The sequence below is a fragment of the Symphalangus syndactylus genome, chromosome 13 (genome assembly GCF_028878055.3).
Source record: "Symphalangus syndactylus isolate Jambi chromosome 13, NHGRI_mSymSyn1-v2.1_pri, whole genome shotgun sequence".
NCBI lineage: Eukaryota > Metazoa > Chordata > Mammalia > Primates > Hylobatidae > Symphalangus > Symphalangus syndactylus.
In genome coordinates this window covers 56,753,213-56,776,039 of record NC_072435.2, presented here as the reverse complement: position 1 = coordinate 56,776,039, position 22,827 = coordinate 56,753,213, and the positions used below count along the sequence as shown (strand labels likewise).

At 47.9% G+C, this 22,827-nt stretch overlaps 1 protein-coding gene and 1 non-coding gene across 4 annotated transcripts in view; both read right to left on the bottom strand.

Moving 5' to 3' along the window:
• Window positions 1-5,289: 5,289 nt before the first annotated feature.
• On the bottom strand, window positions 5,290-5,363 carry TRNAT-AGU (transfer RNA threonine (anticodon AGU)). Its single transcript has one exon. It is a non-coding gene; the product is annotated as a tRNA-Thr (tRNA).
• Window positions 5,364-6,615: 1,252 nt separating this feature from the next.
• The window catches only part of WDR88 (WD repeat domain 88), a 45,664-nt gene continuing 29,452 nt past the window's right edge, over window positions 6,616-22,827 (bottom strand). Inside the window, exons 8-11 of one of the 3 annotated variants that reach the window (XM_055236188.2) lie at window positions 21,932-22,014; window positions 18,956-19,024; window positions 10,233-10,325; window positions 6,616-7,026 (exon numbers count right to left, since the gene is read on the bottom strand). In XM_055236188.2, the coding sequence (XP_055092163.1) occupies window positions 6,850-7,026; window positions 10,233-10,325; window positions 18,956-19,024; window positions 21,932-22,014 (422 nt within the window). In that variant the 3' untranslated portion in view covers window positions 6,616-6,849. Of the gene's footprint in view, window positions 7,027-8,006; window positions 8,211-10,232; window positions 10,326-18,955; window positions 19,025-21,931; window positions 22,015-22,827 lie in introns of those variants that run through there. The other 2 variants (XM_063614088.1, XM_055236189.2) reach the window with 2 other exon arrangements.

The following is a 22,827-nucleotide window of genomic DNA, read 5'->3' as shown; positions in this document are numbered from 1 at the left end:
AAGAGGGAGGATCACTTGAGCCCAGGAGTTTAAGACCAGCCTGAACAACATAGCAGGACCCTGTCTCTACAAAAAGAATTAGAAATGACCCTGGCATGGTGGCTCATGCCTGTAGTCTCAGCTACTCGGAAGGCCAAGGCAGGAGGATGGCTTGAGCCCTGGAGTTAGAGGCTGCAGTGAGCCGTGATTGAATCACCACACTCCAGACTGGACGACAGAGTGAGTGAAACCCTGTCTTTAAAAAGGCAAAAAATTGGCCTGTCGCTGTGGCTCACACCTGTAATCCCAGCACTTTGGGAGGCTGAGGCAGGCAGAGCACTTGAGGTCAGGAGTTCGAGACCAGCCTGGCCAACATGGTGAAACCCTGTCTCTACTAAAAATACAAAAATTAGCCAGGCGGTAGTGGCACATGCCCGTAGTCCAAGCTACTTGGGAGGCTGAGGCGGGAGAATTGCTTGAGCCCGGGAGGCAGAGGTTGCAGTAAGCTGAGATTGTGCCACTACACTCCAGCCTAGGCAATAGAGCAAAACTCCATTTCAAAAAAAAAAAAAAGGAAAAATCACCATCATTGAACAGAGGGAAATGGATGAGTGATTCTGCCTCCTGCAGCTGAGAACTCAGCATACTGGAGACCACACTCTCAGCCTTCCCTGGCAGCAAGGAGGCACTGCTCCTCCGGAGAGGCTGTAAGAGGGTTCTTCCCCAAGGCTGAGGTCACCTCTCAGTCATTAAAGCTGAAACCCTCTCCTGGAAGCAGCTGATGGTGTGTGCATATCTCTGCCCTCCTAGCCCAGATGAAACTTCTCTTCCCCTGTCTGGAACCCTTCAGGCCACAGTTGCATGGGAAGTAGAAACAGAGTGGAATGGGGTAGCCCGCCACCCAGCAAATGCAGGCCCTGCCCTACTGGAAGAGCACAGGCCATGGGCAAGAAATAGTTAAATCCACATGGAGCTGGTGGGGACAGGCTGGGAAGACGAACCAGACTGCTGTCAACATGACTTTTACTATTTTAAGTTTTTTTTAGAAAGATGAAGTCTTGCTATGTTGACCAGGCTGGTCTTGAACTCTTTTTATTCATTTGTTTTATTTTATTTTGAGTTAGAGTCTCGCTCTTTCACCCAGGCTGGAGTGCAGTGGCGCAATCTCAGTTGACTGCAACCTCCACCTCCCAGGTTCAGGTGATTCTTGTGCCTCAGCCTCCCAAGTAGCCGGGACTACAGGTACACACCATCATGCCTGGATACTTTTGTATTTCTAGTAGAGACAGGGTTTTGCCATGTTGGCCAGGCTGGTCTTGAACTCCTGAGCTCAAGTGATCCACCCGCCTTGGCCTCCCAAACTGCTGGGATTACTGGTATGAGCCGCTGTGCCCAGCCTTTAATATTTTTATTTAGATTAGATTGACTTTTGTGCTGTGAAATGCATAGATCTTAAGCATACAATTTAATGAGTTTTGATAAACACACACCCAAACTCCTACAAAATAAAGAGCATTTCCATCAACCCCTCAGAGGTCTTTTTGTACCCCTTTTCAAGAAATCAATCTCTGCCACCTATGCAACCCTTGCTCTGCTGTCACTATAGATGAATTTGCATTTCCTAGAGCTTTATGTAAGTGAAATCATAAATGATGTACTGTTTCACTGTACACGACGTGAGATTCCACGCATGTCTGTGTAAGTGTCAGCATCCCATCCCTTTCTCTTGCTGTGTAGTGGTCCATTGCCTGGATAACCCACAGTTTATTCATCTGCTGTGGACACCTGGGCTGTTCCTAGTTTTTTACTATTGTATTGAGAGCATCTGTGGCATTTTCTTATGGATGTTGTTTTCATTTCTTTTGGATAAATACTGAAGGCTGGGATTGTTCATAACCCAGCTTTTCAGATTCTGATAGAATGTGGTAATTTTCACTGCTTTGCTATACCCCTTGGGACCTTCCTCTGCTGAAAATTATTTTGTCACTTCTATGTGTTGTAGATAACTTTTTCTTGTTTGTAAGTTGTCTTTTTTTTTCCCCTTTAAGATCAAAGTTATCATTCACTATCCCAATTTTCACAATTCAGAATCTGCCAAAAAATCAAACAAGCAATCAGCAGTAATAAGACAGTCAAGGCAGTCAGGCAAGCAAGAGGGCTGCTTTAAAGAGCCACATTTAAACATCAAAGGCATTCCTATTTAGCAGGAGTATGCAATTTTTTAAAAATGGAATTATCCCATTCATAGTATCTAGAAATAACCCCAGCAAGAAATATATGGGACCCAGGCTGGGCACAGTGTCTCTTGCATGAAGTCCCAGCATTTTGGGAGGCAGAGGTGGGCAGATCTCAGAGTCGGAAACCAGCCTGGGCAACATGGTGAAACCCTGTCTCTACTAAAAATACAGAAATTAGCCAGGTGTGGTAGCATACGCCTGTAATCCCAGCTACCTGGGAGGCTGAGGCAGGAGAATCACTTGAACCTGGGAGGTGGAGGTTGCAGTGAGCCAAGATCGCGCCACTGCACTCCAGTCTGGGCAACAAGAGTGAAACTGCGTCTCAAAAAAAAAAAAAAAAAAAAAAAAAAAAAAAAAACCTACTTATAATGGTATCAAAAAAAGAAAATATTTAGAAATGTACTTAACAAAAGAGATGTAAAACTTATGCTCTGAAAACTAAAAACATTGTTGAAAGAAATTAAAGAAGACCTAAATAAATTGAAAGCCATTCCATGTTCATGGATTAGAAAACTTAACATTATTAAGATAACAATATTCCCCCAAATGCTTTATTTCTATCAAATGCAATTTCTATCAAAATCCCAACTGGATTGTTTGCAGAAATTTACAGGCTGATTCTAAAACTCAAGGAAATTCAACAGACCCAGAATAGCCAGAACAATCTTGAAAATAACAACTTTGAAGTCCTCATACGTCCCAATTTGAAAATTAGTACACAGCTATAGTTATCAAGAGTGTGGCACAGGCATACAGCTAGACATGTAGATTAAGGGACTAGAATTGGAAATCGACAAATAAGCCCTCATATTTATGGTCAATTGATTTTCTACAAGGGTGCCAAGACCTTTGGGAACAGAATGGTCTTTTCAACAAATGGTGTTTGGATGAATGAAAATCCACATGCAAAAGAATGAAGTTGGACCCCTCCTTCATATCATATACAAAATTGACTCAAAGTAGATCCAAAACTTAAATGTAAGAGCAAAAGCTATAAAACCCTTATAAGAAAACATTAGTGTAAATCTTTATGACCCTGAACTTGGCAATGGAATCTTGAATATGACATCAAAAGCATAAGCAAAAAGGAAAAGTAGATACATTAGACTTGATCGATATTGAAACGTTTGCACTTCAAATGACAGTATCAAGAAAGCAAAGAAGGCCGGGCACGGTGGTTCACACCTGTAATCCCAGGACTTTGGGAGGCCAAGGCGGGCGGATCAAGAGGTCAAGAGACTGAGACCATCCTGGCCAACATGGTGAAACCCCGTCTCTACCAAAAACACAAAAATTAGTTGGGCATGGTGGCACGTGCCTGTAGTCGCAGCTACTTGGGAGGCTGAGGCAGAAGAATCGCTTGAACCCGGGAGGTGGAGGTTGCAGTGGGCCGAGATCACACCACTGCACTCCATCCTGGTGACAGAGCGAGACTCCGTCTCAAAAAAAAAAAAAAAAGCTGTGGCTCACACCGGTAATCCCCATACTTTGGGAGGCCGAGGTGGGCGGGGCGGATCAGCTGAGGTCAGGAATTCGAGACCAGCCTGGCCAACATGATGAAAGCTCGTCTCTACTAAAAATGCAAAAATTAGCCAGGCGTGGTGGCGTGCACCTGTAATCCCAGCTACTTGGGAGGCTGAGGCAGGAGAATCGCTTGAACCAGGGAGGCGGAGGTTGCAGTGAGCCGAGATCACGCCACTGCACTCCAGCCTGGGCGACAAAGACTCCATCCATCTCAGTAAGTAAATAAATAAATAGCAAAGAGAAAAAGAAACGGAGAAGATTTCAAACCCTGTATCCAATGAGGGACTTTTTTATTTTTATTTTTTCTTCGAGATGGAATCTCGTTGTGTCGCCCAGGCTGGATTGCAGTGGCCTAAGTATGAGCCAGAAATAAACCAGCTCCACAATGACGCAAGCCCAGTTTCCAATAAATTCATCCCTGATTGGATCCAGGTGAACGCTCCTATCAGCACTGCAAAGCGTCAAAGTCTCCTTACAAGCTTTCCTGGGCAACGTCAATCAAAAACAACCAAGATACAAAGGCGCAAGAATTGACTGGAAAACGAGAGAAATAAACAAACAAACAAAAACAATAAACCCAGATCCATAGAAGAGGCAGGAAGAGAAACTCCTTCCGGGGCAGGTGAATTTGACTACACAGCCTTATGCCATGACTGCAATTTCTGCACTGGGACTGTCCTGTCGGGTTTGACATGTGAATCCTTGAAGAATGTTTGTAAAAACTCCAATGCCTCACCGCACCCTACCCCACCACCCCCAAAGCCTGGGATGCACTTGCTCAGGAATAGGTTCCCACATGCAAATGTGGGTAGAACCCCAGCGCTGAGCAACCAACCCCAGCCCAGGCAGCTGGCTTCAGCCCACACTCGGCCGCCTGCAGCGGGGGCAGAGTCCCCTGCCTGGCCTGGAGTTTCCACGCAGTCATCGGACTGACGGTCACGCTAACCGGACTCAGTCCCGCATCCCTCCACATGGGGTCCCCTTGGCCTCGCCGCCGGCCCAGGTCTTGCATTTGTGAAAAGGCTGCACCCACCGCGCGGCTGCAGGGAGACGGGCAATCTTCAGGCCTCTGCAAGAATCAGCTAAGCCCGGCGAACGTCGAGGATCGGCACCCGCGTGAGCTCCCCCAAGTGGCAGGTTGGAGCTAGGAAGACTAGCGCGAGGAACCCACGCCACAGAAGGCGGCGCCAGAGAGCGCGTCCACCGGCCGCCCTGAGGAAGCAGCCTCGGGGCCGGTGCTGGACTCGCACGGCTGTTTTCCCGCCCGCCCGCTCGCCTGCCCGCCTCCCACGGCCAGCCAGCACTATGGCAACCGCGGTCGCCTGGGTCCCCGCGCCGCCCACGCCCCACAGAGCCTGAGACCCGAGGAGGTGGAGTCCGAAGCCCGCCTGCACCCGCCCCCGTGGCCGAGGCCACGCCCCACTGGGGGGCCAGTCTACATAGGCCTCTCGGGCTCCCCCTCACACCCACATAGTATCTGGCAGCCACATGACGGCTCAGAGCACAAAAGTGCAGGAGCAAAAGTGGAAAGAGCTTGGAAGCTCGGTTGAGGCACCGCTGGGATTCGAACCCAGGATCTCCTGTTTACTAGACAGGCGCTTTAACCAACTAAGCCACGGCGCCACCCGTGTTGGTACGTTTTGAAATGATCCTTCATTACCATTTCGCATACGGGTTGTGCGCATGCGCACAAGCTCTGTCTTTTGCGGCGCACGCGTAGTGTAGCTCCCGATTCACTCAAGCAGCTGAGACCGGAAGCTCGGGCTGCACGGAGTGGGCGGAGCCTGAGAAGGCGAGGCTTCCTAGTCAAGATAATGTCTCTTCCAACGTGGAGCCAGGACGTTCCGCATTTGGGGAACGCTCGCGCAGGGCTTGGGCCTCAGGGCAGTGTGGTCGAGCCCCTACCCACTCCGGAGAACCCCTGGTCCCGCCAGCGCAGCCGGGCTGCTGGCTCCCCTGGTGTCCGGTCGAGGCGCACACCCGCCTCGGTCCTACTATGACCTCGGTGAGCTTCGGACCATTCTGCCCCGCGACCTCAGCCTGAGAAGGCCGGGGCCCTGCCTGCTCCCGGGACTATAACTTCATTTGAGTCGCTACTTCCGCGGATCCTGAGCTGGGGGAAAGTCGAGGGGTCCGGAAGGCTCAGAGGAGGGATCATAGACTTAGGGCTTCCCAGGCTGCTGGCGTGGGGCACCGACACCTTACATGGAGGGGTTTCTGCTGCCAGAGTAGGCAAGGCCCTCCCCTCCCTGGTTTCTCACTGACCCCCTCTGGGTGTCCTCACGCAAGTACACCAGCCACTGGTCTCCGCACTTTCCAGAGGGCCTGTGGGCAACTACGAAGCCGAACACTGCCAGCCCATCCACCTGGCATCCCTGCAGCATGCACAGAAAGGTTCACCCAGCATGGTGTGCAATAGGAACCTAAGCTCCTATCTCAGCCTATTTCTGGATTGATGCACGCTGTGCAAAATGCCGTGGCAACAGGAAGAGGGCTGCACATAGGCAAGGGGTTCTGGAAATTAAGACGTCTAGAGGAGAAAGCATGAGACATTCCGTGATGGCAATGCCACTGCCACCCCCTTGCCTAACCAAACCGTCCTCTGCTCCGGGCAAGTGGCCATCTGGAAGCATTAGCCAGGGAGGCACCCATTGTGTCTTGCCATCACGTCCACAGAGGGGGCCCCACACCTTGTCATATTCATTTGACAAACTCTCCAGAACTGCTGGTGCCAGCCCCCACAGGTCACCTTACAGGGCAACTCCAGACTCCACAATGTGAGTCTAATATGTGTTCCAAGAATCAAACAGGATGAGCACCAAGACGTAAAGCTTAGAAATAGCAAGACTGCTTTTCAAATGCACATGCACACTTGTTTTCCAAAGGAATTAGATTTATTCTGCATGAAAACGGAAAGTAAAGTGTTCACTCCCCAAGCTGAGAGCTGAGGAGGTGGCACTGTGCTGAGAGTCCAGCCAGGGCTTGGGTCCTGCCCCAGTCTGACAGGCCTACTGAGCCTGGGAGGGGCCCAAGAGAAAGCCCCCGCAGAGCCCCGAAACCTACATGCTAGGTAGCCTGTGCTGGAGTCACTCAAAGGAGCCTGTGGCTGTCAGTCATCCTTGCTTCCCCTTGGCGGCGGCGAGTTATCCCTTTCCGATGATGATGATGACGATGAAGTATCTGCTGGCAAGCCCCTTGTATCTATCCGGCAGAACACGCATTGGGTGAACATTTCAGAAGAAGTGTCACTCTTGAAGATGGAGAAAGGCCTGTCACATCTTTCGCACTGACATGGGATATTTTAAAACAGCAGAAAGGAGGTGCTGGTCAGAGGGGATCCAGGCATGCCGTTAGAATTCTCCCAGCTACCTTGAGCTGGGGCAAGGCAAGGGTTCCCCTCTCTGGAATCTCTTTTTGGTTTGTTTTTTTATTTTGTTTTTGTTTTTGAGACAGAGTCTCACTCTGTTGCCCAGGCTGGAGTGCAGTGGCACCATCTAGGCTCACTGCAACCTCCGCCTCCCAGGTTCAAGCAATTCTCCTGCCTCAGCCACCTGAGTAGCTGGGATTACAGGTGTGCACCACCACATCCTGCTAATTTTTGTATTTTTAGTAGAGATGGGGTTTCTCCATGTTGGCCAGGCTGGTCTCGAACTCCTGGCCTCAAGTGATCCACCCACCTTGGCAGCCCAAAGTGCTGGAATTACAGGCGTGAGCCACTGGGCACAGCCCCTCTCTGGAATCTCTAACCCTACAAAGGTGGAAATTGCAGAGAGAATGAGCACAGGCTGCTTCCCCACCAATGGCTAAGCAGGTCCTGCCAGCTCATGTCTCCTGCCATGGGGGTCCTGAGGACATGCGTGGCAAGCCCCTTGACAGTTGGGAGGATGGGGGTGGGTGTCCAGCCCCATCCATTATTCTGTGTAGAGTAAAATTGTGGGACTGAGAGGATGACTCCCTGACATCCTGAGAACACCCAACTTTTACAGAAGCATGAGACGCAAGTAGGCAAGATTTCTGAACAAAGCAGGGGTGTGAAGTAGATTGATGTAGGTGCTAGGTGCCCTCCTGCGTCCCTGAGCCTGTTTCTGGCCAAAGCTCACAGAGAACACTGAAAACAAATGGTACAGCTCACCCATCACGTCTGCTTCCCACTAACAAGCAAGAGTGCCATGGGATGGGGTCTCCCAGGCCATAGGCAGAGGCCCCTCAGGGGTTCCTGCCATGCATGGTCCCCTGGAGAAGAGCCAGCCTGCAAGGTGACATGCCCCTGCCCTGGCTGTCCCAGCCCCTGGGCTTTGCTGTTCTGCCCGCTCCAGGACACTGAGGTCTGCTGGAGAGGGGGTTAAACCCCACCTGGGGCAGGCCTCGGGGGAGCCTGGCCTCTGAGGCTTCTCATGTTGATTGATTCAGAGCAAGTCAAATGCAGCAGGCTCATCCTTGCTTCAGCTTCAGGTGGGCCTCTTTCTTTTCCTTTTTTGCAAGAAATAAATTAGATCCCAGTTTGGGTGCGGATAGCTTGCACCTGTAGTCCCAGCACTTTGGGAGGCTGAGGTGGGCGGATCACTTGAGCTCAGGAGTTCGAGACCAACCTGGCCAACATGGTGAAACCCCGTCTCTAATAAAAACACAAAACAATTAGCCAGCGTAGCGGTGGGTGCCTGTAGTCTCAGCTACTTGGGAGACTGAGGCAGGAGAATCGCTTGAACCTGGCAGGCAGAGGTTGCAGTGAGACGAGATAGCGCCATTGCACTCCAGCCTGAGTGACAGAGTGAGACTCCATCTCAAAAAAGAAATAAAGAAAAAGAAAAAAGAAATTTGATCCTTCACCTACCTTATCCTACATTCCTACATCCCACGGTCCAACCCCCGAACAGTAGGGCTCACAGAGGAGGCGGCTCCCAGGCCTTGCCCTAGGTGGCTGCTGAAAAACAAGGGCCATCTGCCGGGCGCGGTGGCTCACGCTTGTAATCCCAGCACTTTGGGAGGCCGAGGCGGGCGGATCACGAGGTCAGGAGATCGAGACCACGGTGAAACCCCATCTCTACTAAAAATACAAAAAATTAGCCGGGCGTGGTGGCGGGCGCCTGTAGTCCCAGCTACTGGGAGAGGCTGAGGCGGGAGAATGGCGTGAACCCGGGAGGCGGAGCTTGCAGTGAGCCAAGACTGCGCCACTGCACTCCAGCCTGGGCCACAGAGCGAGACTCCGTATCAAAAAAAAAAAAAAAGGGCCATCACTGCTCTGTAGCAAGTCAGCTTTCACAGTTTAAGGGCCAACACCGCCACAGGGACGAGGTCCATGTGAGTCCCACCCCTCACACTCCTGCCTTGCAGTGCGGCTCCCAAATTAGCCATTCCCAGAAGCAGTGGCTCCCAGCCGAACCTTCTGAGAGGAGGCCAAGTCTAGGTGGCTCCAGGATTCCCAGGGAAGGACTTAAAGGGGCCCAGCCCGCACTCCAAGGCAGCAGCCAGGTGCGTGCACAGAGGGGCTCAGCGGCGAGTTGCCTCCACTGCCCAGGGACTGCCTCTGTGGCCAGCCCCAGCTGTGCCTGGTGAAGCAGAAAATATGCTGGCCCCACCACCAAGTTCTTGCACTAGAGAAACGCGGGCACCTAAGCCTTTTGCATGGGAAGTGGGACACTGGGGACCTGCCCAGGGTACGAGGCTCACGCAGTGCCCAGCTGTGTACCTGGCCATTCCTTTACTGACCAGTCCTCCTGCAGGCCTCATCCCCTCCAAGCCCCCTCACTCCACCCCTCCAACACACCAGGCTGGCTCCTGCCTCTCAGGCTCTGCATTGGCTGTTCTCTATGCTGGGAAGTTCTTTCTGCTCTTTTTTTTTTTTTTTTTTTTGAGACAGAGTCTCGCTCTATCACCCAGGCTAGAGTGCAGTGGTGCAATCTCAACTCATTGCAACTTCCATCTCCCAGGTTCAAGGGATTCTCCTGCCTTAGCCTCTCAAGTAACTGGTACTACAGGTGTGCACCACCAAGCTTGGCTAATTTTTTTGTATTTGTAGTAGAGACGGGACTTAACAAGGCTGGTCTCGAACTCCTGACCTCAGGTGATCTGCCTGCTTCAGCCTCCCAAAATGTTGGGATTACAGGCGTGAGCCACTGCATCCAGCTGGAAGTTCTTTCCTCTAAATATCTGCACAGCTCACCCCCTCACCACCTTCAAGTCGACACAGCAGTCACCTCTCAATGAGACCTATCCTGACCACCCTTTAAAATCTTGCAACCTCCAGCACTCCTATTCCCATTTCCTGTGTATTTTTCTGTCAATTACTTATCACCATGCGACTTACTACACATTTTTCTTGTGTCTTTCCTCTTTGTTTCCTCTCTTAGAATTTAAGTTCCCCTGGGGCAAAAATGTCGGTCTGTTTGTTCACGGTTGCATCTCCAGGTGCCCAAAGTTCATTCAAATGATAAATTAATTTATAGAGGGAACTAATGAAAGCCTTCACTGGGCTTAATTTTACCCAATACCAACCTGTTTCAACTTTAAGCCCATGGCCTTTTTGTACTTGATTACCAAAGGAATTTGATCAATTTCTTCAATATTCCACAGTCTCATGGTCCTATCCTAAAACAAATAGCAAACCGGCGGTCACAAAACAGGCTGTGGTACATCCATACAAAGGAATATCATTCAACAATCAAAAGACATGGGCTGTCAAGGCACAAAAAGAGGAAACTTCAATGCACATTGTTATGCCATAGAAGCCAACCTGAAGAGGCTACAGAGTATAATTCCAACCACATGACATTCTGGAAAAGGCAAAACTAAAGAATATAAATAGATCAGTCATTGCCCAGGATTATAGGGAAGAGGAGGAGGGATGAATAGTAAAACTATTCTATATGGCCAGGCGTGGTGGCTCATACCTGTAATCCCACCACTTTGAGAGGCCAAGGTGGGTGAGGTCAGGAGTTCAAGACCAGCCTGACCAATATGGTGAAACCCCGTCTCTACTAAAAATACAAAAATAGCTGGGCACAGTGGCGTGCACCTGTAGTCCCAGCTACTTGGGAGGCTGAGGCAGGAGAATCACTTGAACCCAGGAGGTGGAGGTTGCAGTGAGCCACGATTGCACCACTGCACTCAAGCCTGGGCGACAAAGTGAGACTCTCAAAACAAACAAACAAAACTATTCTATATGACACTGTATTGGTGGATATATGATATGCATTTGGCAAAACTATACAACACAAAGCATGAAACTATGTAAACCGCCGGGCGCGGTGGCTCGCGCTTGTAATCCCAGCACTTTGGGAGGCCGAGGCGGGCGGATCACGAGGTCAGGAGATCGAGACCACGGTGAAACCCCGTCTCTACTAAAAATACAAAAAAAACTTAGCCGGGCGTGGTGGCGGGCGCCTGTGGTCCCAGCTACTCGGAGAGGCTGAGGCAGGAGAATGGCGTGAACCCGGGAGGCGGAGCTTGCAGTGAGCCGAGATTGCGCCACTGCACTCCAGCCTGGGCGACAGAGTGAGACTCCGTCTCAAAAAAAAAAAAAAAAAAAAAAAGAAACTATGTAAACCACGGACTTTAGTTAATAATAGTTCCCGAAAGGAATGCAGTCCTGTTGATACCTAGATTTTAGCCCAGTGAGAGCTTATCAGACTTCTATCTTACAGAACTGTAAGATATTAAATTTATGTTGTTTAATGTTTAAACAGTACAGTCTGGTAACTTATTATAGCAGCAATAAAAAATGGATACATTGAGTATGTTAATTTCTTGATTCAGCAGTTGCAACTAAATATCCTGTGGGAGAACAAAGGGGACATTTTTGTAACAGATGTGTTGACTTCATGCTGCGTAGAGCTGTCAGATCTTACCAATAAGCATACTTCCTACAGTATAGCAAGTGGTTTGCCAAATGATGGCAACAAAAAATGTCCTCCCAGCTCTTAGATCTTTAATTCAAAAGTTAGTTTCAAGCTGGGCATGGTGGCTCACACCTGTAATCCCAGCACTTTGAGAGGCATATGCCGGAGGATGGCTTGAGCCCAGGAATTCAAGACCAGCCTGGTCAATATAGCGAGACTTTGTGTCTGCAGAATAAAAAAAAAAAAAATTCTGTTAGGCAGGGCATGGCTCACGCCTGTAATCCCAGTACTTTGGGAGGCCGAGGCAGGCGGATCACCGGAGGTCAGGAGTTTGAGACCAGCCTGGCCAACATGGCAAAACCCTGTCTCTACTAAAAATACAAAAATTAGTCAGGCATGGTGCTGCATGCCCATAATCCCAGCTACTCGGGAGGCTGAGGCAGGAGAATTGCTTGAACCTGGGAGGCAGAGGTTGCAGTAAGCCGAGATCGCACCATTGCACTCCAGCCTGGGTGACAGAGTGAGACTCTGTCTCAAAAAAATAATAATAATTTTTTTTAATTAGCTGGGTGTGGTGGTGCACACCTGTAGTGTGTTTGGGGCCACTTTTCACCTTCCTCAAAATATACAGAAGCATTTAATGAGATTTTTTCTTTTTCTTTTTCTTTTTCTTTTTTTTTTTTTTTTAAGACAGGGTCTTACTCTATCACCCAGGCCGGAGTGCAGTGGCATGCTCTCAGCTCACTACAACCTCCGCCTCCCAGGCTCCAGTGATTCTCCTGCCTTGGCTTCCTGAATAGCTGAGACTACAGGCATGCACCACCATAGCCCACTAATATTTTGCATTTTTAGTAGAGATGGGGTTTTGGCATGTTGCCCAGGCTGGTCTCAAACTCGTGAACTCAGGCAATCTGCCCATCTCAGCCTCCCAAATTGCTGGCATTACAGGCATGAGCCACCGTGCCCAGCCAAGATTTTCAATTAGAGAAATGGAAAGAGATATCTTCCTTAAACATGTGCCTGCAAGATGGCTATTATCATTTCTCACCATAGAAAAGATGTCAAAATGGGCCAGGCACAGTGGCTCATGCCTGTAATCCCAGCACATTGGGAGACCAACGCGGTCGAATCACTTAAGGCCAGGAGTTTGAGACCAGCCTGGGCAACATGGCAAAACCCCGCCTCCACTAAAAATACAAAAAATTAGCCAGGCATGATCACGGGCACCTGTAATCCCAGCTACTCAGGAGGCTAAGGTGGGATGATCGCCTGAGCCCAGGAGGTTGAGGCTGCAGTGAGCTGAGATCATGCCACTGCACTCCAGCCTGGGCAATATAGCAACACCCTGTCTTTTTAAAACATAAATAAATGGGCAGGACGCAGTGGCTCACGCCTGTAATCCCAGCACTTTGGGAGGCCAAGGTGGGTGGATCACCTGAGGTCGAGAGTTCGAGACCAGCCTGACCAACATGGAGAAACCCCGTCTGTACTAAAAATACAAAATTAACCGGGTGTGGTGGCACATGCCTGTAATCCCAGCTACTTGGGAGCCTGAGGCAGGAAAATTGCTTGAACCCGGGAGGCGGAGGTTGCAGTGAGCCAGGATTTCACCATTGCACTCCAGCCTGGGCAGCAAGAGAGAAACTCCATCTCAAAAATAAAATAAAATAAATAAATAATGCACATTTTAGATAGACATAGCCTATACCGTGAATTTATAATGCAAAGGACTTCATTGACAAATACCTGGTCTTTCAAAGCAAGCTTAATAGATTTAGTACATTGAACATTTTTGGAGTGCTGGGAAATAAAGCCTACAAATCAAAAAACCTGTTGTTGCCAGTAGGTAAAATCTTTTTTATTTTTGAGACTGGTTCTCACTCTGTCACCATCAGTCAGGCACAAGGATTCCAATTGCTCCATATCCTTTGCCAACATTCATTATTTTCTGAGTTTTTTTATTATAGACCTCCTAATAGATGTGAAGTGATACCTCACTGTGCTTTTGATTTGCATTTCCCTAATGACTAATGATGTTGAGCATCTTGTCATATGCTTCTTGGCCATTTGTATATCTTCTTTGGAGAAATGCCTGTTCGAGTCTTTTGCCCATCCTAGAATTGGGTTGTTTTTTGTTGTTGAGTTTTCGAAGTTCTTTATGTATTCTGCATATTAATCCCTTATCAGATACATGATGTGCAACTATTTTCTCCCATTCTCTAAGTTGTCTTTTTGCTTTCTTGATAGTATCCTTTGATGCACAAAAGTTCTTAATTTCAACGAAGTTTAGTTTGTTTTTGCTCTCATTGCCTATATTTTTGTTGTCATATCCATGAAATCACTGCCAAAGTCAATATCATGAAGATTTTCTCCACTGTTTTCTTCTAAGGGTTTTATAGTTTAGCTCTCAAGTTAAGGTGTTCTATCCTGAGTTAATTTTTCTATATGGTATTAGGCAAGGGTGCAATTTCATTCTTTTGCATGTAAATTTCCAATTTTCCTAGCACCATTTGTTGAAAAGACTGCCCTTTCTCCATTGAATGGTCTCGGCACCCTTGTCAAAAATCCCTCATTTCTGAGCTTTCTATTCTAAGCCATCTGTCTATATGTCTGTCCCTATGCCAGAACCACACTGTTTAATTACTGTAGACTTGTAGTAACTTCAAGGTCAGAAAGTGTGAGTCCTCCAATTTTCTTCTTCTCCTTCTCCCTCTTATTCTTCTCCTTCCCCTTCTCCTTCTCCTTCTTCAAGATTGTTTTGGCTATTCAGGGCCCCTTGCAATTTCATATGAAAATGCTGTTGGAATTTTGATAGGGATTATGCAGAACCTGTAGATTACTTTGGGTAGTACTGACATCTTAATGATGAGTCTTCCTATCCATGAATATAGGATGTCTTTCCATTCATTCTTCTTTAATTTCTTTCAGCAATACTTTACAGTAGTTATTGTGCCAGTCTTTCACCACCTTTGTTAGATTTATTCATAAGTATTGTTTTAGATGCCATTATAAATGGAATCGCTCTTCCTTTTCAGATTGTTCATTGCTGGTGTATAGAAACACAACTGCTTTTTTGTGTGTTGATTTTGTACCCTGAAACTTTGTTGAATTCATTTATTAGCTTTAGTGGCTTTCTTGTGAATTCTTTGAGATTTTCTATATTTATGATCATGCCACCTATGAATAGAAATAATTTTGGGGCCAGGCATGGTGGCTCATGCCTGTAATCCCAGCACTTTGGGAGGCTGAGGTGGGTGGATCACAGTGTCAGGAGTTCAAGACCACCCTTGCCAACATGGTGAAACCCCATCTCTACTAAAAATGCAAAAATTAGCCAAGCATGGTGGCACATGCCTGTAATCCCAGCACTTTGGGAGGCTGAGGTGGGTGGATCACAGTGTCAGGAGTTCAAGACCACCCTTGCCAACATGGTGAAAACCCATCTCTACTAAAAATGCAAAAATTAGCCAAGCATGGTGGCACATGCCTGTAATCCCAGCTACTCGGGAGGCTGAGGCAGGAGAATTGCTTGAACCAAGAAGATGGAGGTTGCAGTGAGCCAAGATCACGCCACTGCACACCAGCCTGGGTGACAGAGCAAGACTCCATCTCAAAAAAAAAAAAAAAAAAATCATTTTGGCTGGGCATGGTGGCTTACACCTGTAATCCCAGCACTTTGAGAGGCCAAGGTGGGCAGATCACTTGAAGTCAGGAGTTCAAGGCCAGCCTGGACAACAAGGTGAAATCCCGTTTCTATCGGGAGAATTGCTTGAACCCAGGAGATTGAGGTTGCAGTGAGCCAAGATTGTGCCACTGAACTCTAGCCTGGGTGACAGAATGAGACCCTGGAAAGAAAGAAAGAGAGAAAGAGAGAGGAGAGGAGAGGAGAGAAGAGGAAAGGAAAGGAAAGAGGGAGGGAAGGCAGGAAGGAAGGATTGAAGGAAGGAAGAAAGAAAGGACAGGAAGGAAGGAAGGAAGGAAGGAAGGAAGGAAGGAAGGAAGGAAGGAAGGAAGGAAGGAAGGAAGGAGAATTTTACCTCTTCGTTTTCAATTTGGATGCCTTTTATTTCTTTTTCTTGTCTGATAGCTCCAGCTAGCACTTCCAGTACAATATTGAATAGTAGCAATGAAAGTAGGCATCCTTGTCCTAATCCTGATCTTAGGGAAGAAAAATTTTAGTCTTTTACCACTGAGAATCATGTTAGCTGCAGATTTTTTTCTAAACACTCTTTATCATGTTGAGGAATTATCCCTTTATTCCTGGCTTTCTGAGTTTTTTTATTATTATCATGAAAGGGTTTTGGAAATTTTCAAATGCCTTTTCTGTGTCAGTTGAAATGATCATATTGGGTTTTTTTCCCTTTGTTCTATTAATGTGATATATTCATTGATTTTATGTTGAGCCACCCTGTATCCCTGGGATAAATCCCACTTGGTCATGGTAAATAATCCTTTTAATGTACTGCTGGATTTTATTTGCCAATATTATGTTGAGCATATTTGCATCTATATTAATAGGATATATTGGTCTGTAATTTTCTTTTATTGTGATGTTTGTCCTTGGCTTTGGTATCCAACTAGTGCTGGCCTCATAGAAAGAAGTCACTGCTTTACATTAAATATAAGTAATATGTGTATTTAATCAGTCCTATTTTATTTATGTTCTCTTTTTTAAACAGTCTTACCTCTATATATCTTAAGAATATGTAATATAACCTACAAAATTTATTTATTTATTTATTTATTTATTGGAGACAGGGTCTAGCTCTGTCACCCAGGATAGAGTGTAGTGGCATGATTGTGGCTCACTGCAGCCTCCGCCTCCCATGCTCAAACCATCCTTCCATCTCAGCCTCCTGAGTAGCTGGAACTACAGGTGTGCACCACCACTCCTAGCTAATTTTTTGTATTTCTGGTAGAGACAGGGTTTCACCATGTTGCCCAAGCTGGTCCCAAACCCCCAGGCTCAAGCGAACCTCCCACCTCTGCCTCCCAAAGTGCTAGGATTACAGACATGCGCCACTGTGCCTAGCCAAAAGTGTAAATATTCAATAATTTTTTTTTTTTAAAGAGACAGGGTCTCACTCTGTCGCCCAGGCTGGAGTATAATGGCATGATCACAGCTCACTGCAGCCTCGACCTCCTAAGCTCAAGCATTCCTCCCATCTCAGCCTCCCAAGTAGCTAGGCCTGGAGTAACTGAGACTATAGGCTCATATTACTATGCTTGGCTAATTTTTTGTAGAGACAGGGTTTCGCCACGTTGCCTAGGCTGGTCTCAAACTCCTGAGCTCAAGCTATCTGCCTGCCTTGGCCTCCCAAAGTGCTGCGATTACAGACGTGAGCGGCTACCACACCCAACTCTTTTTTTTTTGAGACCACAACCAGTCTCACTGTTTGGCCCAGGCTGGAGTGCAGTGATGCCATCACGACTCACTGCAGCCTCGACCTCCCAGGCTCAAGTCATCCTCCCACCTCAGCCTCCCAAGTAGCTGGACCTGGAGTGGCTGGGACTACAGCCATACACCACCACACTCGGTTAATTTTTTAAAGATTTTTTGTAGAGATAGCGTCTCACTATGTTGCCAGGGCTGGTCTCCAACTCCTGGACTTAAGCGATCCTCCCACCTTAACCTCCCAAAGTGCTGGGATTACAGGCATAAGCCACCATGTCCAGCCAAGATTTTTTTTAAAGTAACACTAAAGTACTGTATCAAAGAATAGAAAGAAACATTATAAAATTTTTTTTTTTTTTTGAGACAGAGTTTCGCTCTTGTCACTCAGGCTGGAGGGCAATGGCATGACTCATGATCTCAGCTCACTGCAACCTCCGCCTCCTGGGTTCAAGTGATTCTCCTGCCTCAGCCTCCCGAGTAGCTGGGATTATAGGCGCCTGCCACCACCCCTGGCTAATTTTTGTATTTTTAGTAAAGACGGGGCTTCACCACGTCGGCCAGGCTGGTCTCAAACTCCTGACCTCAGGTGATCCACCCACCTCAGCCTCCCAAAGTGCTGGGATTACAGGCGTGAGCCACCTCACCTGGCCAATATTTTTCTATTTTTCTCAAACATATTTGTTTAATTTGCCCTACTGTTAATCACTACTAATTGTCACTGTTCACTAGTCCTGTTGTTTTGCTTAAATAATAATATTAATGGAACAGAAAAGTAAAAAATATAATGTACAATTTCAAGTAAACCTTATTTTTATATTAAAGTAGTAACATATAGGCATATAATCTTTTGCTATATATTGTATTATTATGGGTTTGTTTTTTTTTTTTTTTTCTGATATGTCTGTATTCCAAGTTGGCTCTCTAAAAAGTTGGTCATGCTAGGCAGCGCCTCTCCCACAGTCTCCTGGATCTAGAAACCTCTAGCCTAGAACATGACATGCTCGAATAAAGGGGTCCCCGATCCCCCAGTCTGTGGCCTGTTAGGAAATGGGCCACACAGCAGGCGGTGAGCAGGGAGTGAAGCTTCATCTGTATATATAGCCGCTCCCTGTCACTAGCTTTACCACCTGAGCTCCACCTCCTGTCAGATCAGTGGCCACATTAGATTCTCACAGGAGCATGAAGCCTATTGTGGCACATGCAAGGGATCTAGGCTGTGTGCTCCTTATGAGAATCTAATTCCTGATGATCTGTCACTGTCTCCCATCATCCCCAGATGGGACCATGTAGTTGCAGGAAAACAAGCTCAGGGCTCCCACTGATTCTACATAATGGTGGGTTGTATAATTATTTCATAACATATTACAATGTAATGATAATAGAAATAAAGGGCACAATAAATGTAATGCCCTTGCACCATCCCAAAACCATCACCACCCCCCATCCACGGAATAACTGTCTTCCACAAAACTGGTCCCTGGTGCCAAAAAGGTTGGGGGCTGCTGCTCTAATATAGGTGGAGGGCAGAGTAAGTCCCCACTTCTGGGGCTCACACCTGCAGGACAGCTCTTGGGACATCCTGGGCTGACTGTTATGTGCCAGTGGAATGGGAATCTCAAGATGCAGTGCTGCAGGAAGGGGAGACCCCCCTGGACCTTGGGTGGTCTCCAAGGCTTATCCATGAGCTGATGCTTTCCCTTCAAGTCCCCCATTGGCTGCATTGCTCACCGATCCAGCCAGACTCTTTTTCCAACAAAGTTCAAATGTCAACGGTGCAGACACAGAAATACCTGGAAACTCCAAACTCATCGCGTTTGCGCATGGAAGGACATGCTGTCCATATTCCCAGGCAGCTCCATGAACATGATGGCCCGGTCAGGTACAGCTCACCGAACCCACCCAGGAATTTTATACTTGGCAATAACTCTTCCGCTATCACCAATTCTGGCAAATGTGACCGATATTGTAAGCCTGGCCACTTTTACCTTGGAAGCAGACAGGATCCATTTCTTGTTGTTGCTAATGGCGACATCCATCACCCAGTCATTATGGCCCTGAAGAAATATCAAATTTTAATGAAAACCTGGAGAAAATAATTTTGAAAGAACAACAAAAACAAGCTGAGTGTAGTGGCTCACACCTGTAACCTGCCCTTTGGGAAGCCGAGGCGGGAGGGTCACCTGAGCCCAGGAGGTGGAAGCTGCAGTGAGCCATGATTGCACCACTGCACTTCAGCCTGGGCAACAGAGTGAGACTGTCTCAAAAAAACGAAAAAAAAAAAAAAGGAAAGAGCAGAGCAGCTCATTGTACTTCCTTGGTTTCATCAACAACATTTAGGGTGGAATACAAAGTATAAAGACGTGTGATATATGTACATTCTGTGTTTTTTTGTTGTTGTTTTCTGGGGTTTGTTTGTTTCTTTGTTTTGAGACAGAGTTTTGCTCTTGTTGCCCAGGCTGGAGTGCAATGGTGCAATCTCCACTCACTGCAACCTTCACCTCCTGGTTCAAGCAATTCTCCAGCCTCAGCCTACCAAGTAGCTGGGATTACAGGCACCCATCACCATGCCCAGCTAATTTTTTTTTTTTTTTTGAGATGGAGTCTCGCCCTGTCACCCAGGCTGGAGTGCAGTGGTGCGATCTCGGCTCACTGCAAGCTCCGCCTCCCGGGTTCACCTCATTCTCCTGTCTCAGCCTCCCGAGTAGCTGGGACTACAAAAGTGTGTGCCACTGTGTATGGTTTTTTAAAATAGTACTCGGGTGTTTAGCAGGATTGGGGGAGAAATATTATATTCCCAGCTGGTCTCAGGTTTTCATTTGCATTCTTTGTTCTAGGAAATACCCCTCAGAGGCCCTGTAAGTGAGGGGGCTTTTCGCTTCCAATAACTGCAAACTTGATCCACTGTGGCTTAAGCAGAGGAGGAGTGGGGTGTTTTCTTTGGGTAAATAGGAGCTCAGAGCAGGCCAGGCACGGTGCCCCATGCCTGTAATGCCAGCACTTTGGGAGGCCGAGGCGGACAGATCATGAGGTCAGGAGATCGAGACCAGCCTGGCTGACACGATGAAACCCCGTCTCTACTAAAAAATACAAAAAAAAAATTAGCCAGTCGTGGTGGCGGGCACCTGTAGTCCCAGCTACTCGGGAGGCTGAGGTAGGAGAATGGTGTGAACCTGGGAGGCAGAACTTGCGGTGAGCCGAGATCATGCCACTGCATGGATGACAGAGCGAGACTCCATCTCAAAGAAAAAAAAAACAGCTCAGAGCAGATAGCTGCCATTGCTGCTTCAGACACTGAATGATGTCCGGGCTTTATGCCAGCATCTCTGTCCTTCTTTGGCCTTCCCTGTATGGAAAGAGGCAGAAAGTGAGGCCATCGTGTGGTCAGAGAAAAAGGGATCAGAGAGAAGGTTAAACCGCTTAGTGTAATAAAAGGACAGGAATTTGGGGATGGGAGCACAGAGAGAGAGGAGAGAAGAGGAGAGAGAATAGAACAACCAGCTCTGTCACCCAGGCTGGAGTCCAGTGGTGCAATCTCAGCTCACTGCAGCCTCTGCCTCCCAGGTTCTAGAGATTCTTATGCCTCAGCCTCCCAAGTAGCTGGGACTACAGGTGGGCATCACCACACCTGGCTAATTTTTGTATTTTTGGTAGAGATGGTGTTTCACTATGTTGGCCAGGCTGGTCTCGAACTCCTGACCTCCAATGATCCTCCAGCCTCAGCCTCCCAAAGTGCTGGGATTATAGGCATGAGCCACTAGGCCTAGATGACAGAGGGACTTTAAGCACAGAGAGGTTTAACATTCCATTTTAAGCCATTTATTTGCTGTGAGTAAACTTGCTTTGTCTCCCCAAGTCCTAGGAGAAGACAGCTCAGATAGACCAGCCCCAGGGACCTGAATATGGGCTGCTCAAGGACACATGTCTACTTTGTGTCTCTGGGGACAGAAAGACCAAGAATCAGGGATGCACGCATTCACAGCCAAAGGTGACAGTGAGATCGTGAAACCAGGGAGTATGCAGAAATCCTGGGGTGCAAGGCCCCTTGGGGGAAAAGGGGCACAGCATGAGGCAATTGTGGGGTCTTGCTGTGTTGGATAACACATCCCCTTATCATAGAGCCACTCTGAGTTGGGGGTCCTCTCATTCTCTCACTTGTAGCCCAGAGCATTCAGTTGACATCCCCATTTTGGAGCCCCAAGCTTTCTGTGCATGCCTCACTATGGCATGTGTCCCTCTTCAAGGTAATTTCTGGTTTTTGTTTTGTTTTGTTTTGTTTTGTTAGAGACGGAGTCCCACTCTATTGCCCAGGCTGGAGTGCAGTGGTGCAATCTCGGCCCACTGCAACCTCCACCTCCGGGGTTCAAGCGATCCTCCCACCTCAGCCTCCCAAGTAGCTGGGACTACAGCTTCGCACCACCATGCCCAGCTGATTTTTGTATTTTTAGTAGAGATGGGGGTTTTACCATGTTGGCCAGGCTGGTCTCAAACTCCTGACCTCAGGTGATCTGCCCACCTCAGCCTCCCAAAGTACTGGGATTACAGGAGTGAGCCACAGTGCCCAGCCCTGCACAGTAACTTCTGCTGTTCTTGGACACTCCCACCTCAGGGTTTTTGCATCAGCTGTTCCATCTGCCTGGACTGCCCTTCTTCTTCAAGATCCCCACTTATGTAGTCCTTTCTGTTCTCAGCTCAAACACCTCCTTCTCCAGGAAGCTCTCCCTGCCCATGCAATGTGGATGGGTCCCCCCCATCTGTCCCCATCACGTCACCCTGTTGTGGTTTCTCCATTTCACTCCTCATAATTGGTGGTGTGTTTGCTGGCTTCCTGTCTGTCCTTCATCAGCCCACGGAGGCATCAAGTCCTGTGTCACCCACGGCTGTGTCCCCAGCACCCAGCATTGAGCACAGGAAGGACTCAGGAGGGAAGTTCAGATCCTCAATCTCATGCCGGCCACATGTACCTTCAAAGAGAGTTTCCGGTAGCCTTCTGCTACATCCCAAACAGCCACAGTCCTATCAAACCCTCCAGAAATGAGAAAAGAGCCTGCAACAGAAAATGAAAGGGTGGAGATGGGGGTCAACTTTCCAAGCCAAGTGAGCCCAAAGCCAGCTAAAGATGCCTTGGCGAAGCACCACCTCAGCTCACTCTGACAACACTGAAACCCCTTCCTGGAGTGGCTCCACGACCCCAAGCCAATTATAGTTGATTCTCATCATTTACAGTAGTTATGTTCTATGACAGAGGTCCACAATCCCTGGGCCACAGACTGGTACCAATCCGTGGCCTGTTGGGAATCAGGCCACCCAGCAGACAGTGAGCGGCAGGCAAGTAAGCCAAAGCTTTATCTGTATCTACAGCCACTCCCCATCGCTCGTATTTCCACGCGAGCTCTGCCTCCTGTCAGATCAGCTGCAGCATTTGATTCTCACAGGAGCATGAACCCTATTGTGAACTGCGCATGCGAGGGATCTAGGCTGTGCACTCTTTATGAGAATCTAATGACTGATGATCTGTCACTGTCTCCCATCACCCCCAGATGGGACCGTCTATTTGCAGGAAAACAAGCTCAGGGCTCCCACTGATTCTACATGATGGTGACTTGTATAATTATTTCACTATATATTACAATGTAATAATAATAAAAATAAAGGGCACAATAAATGTAATACACTTGGATTATCCTGAAACCATCCCCCACACCTCCCATTTGTGGAAAAGTTGTCTTCCATGAAAACTGTCCCTGGCACCAAAAAGGTTGGGGGCCTCTACAGTTTTTGCAGACACTGAATTAGTGAATACTGAACCATCGCTCCTAGGGGAAATACAGGGTCAGGTTCCTGCAAGCCTCTGGTCACA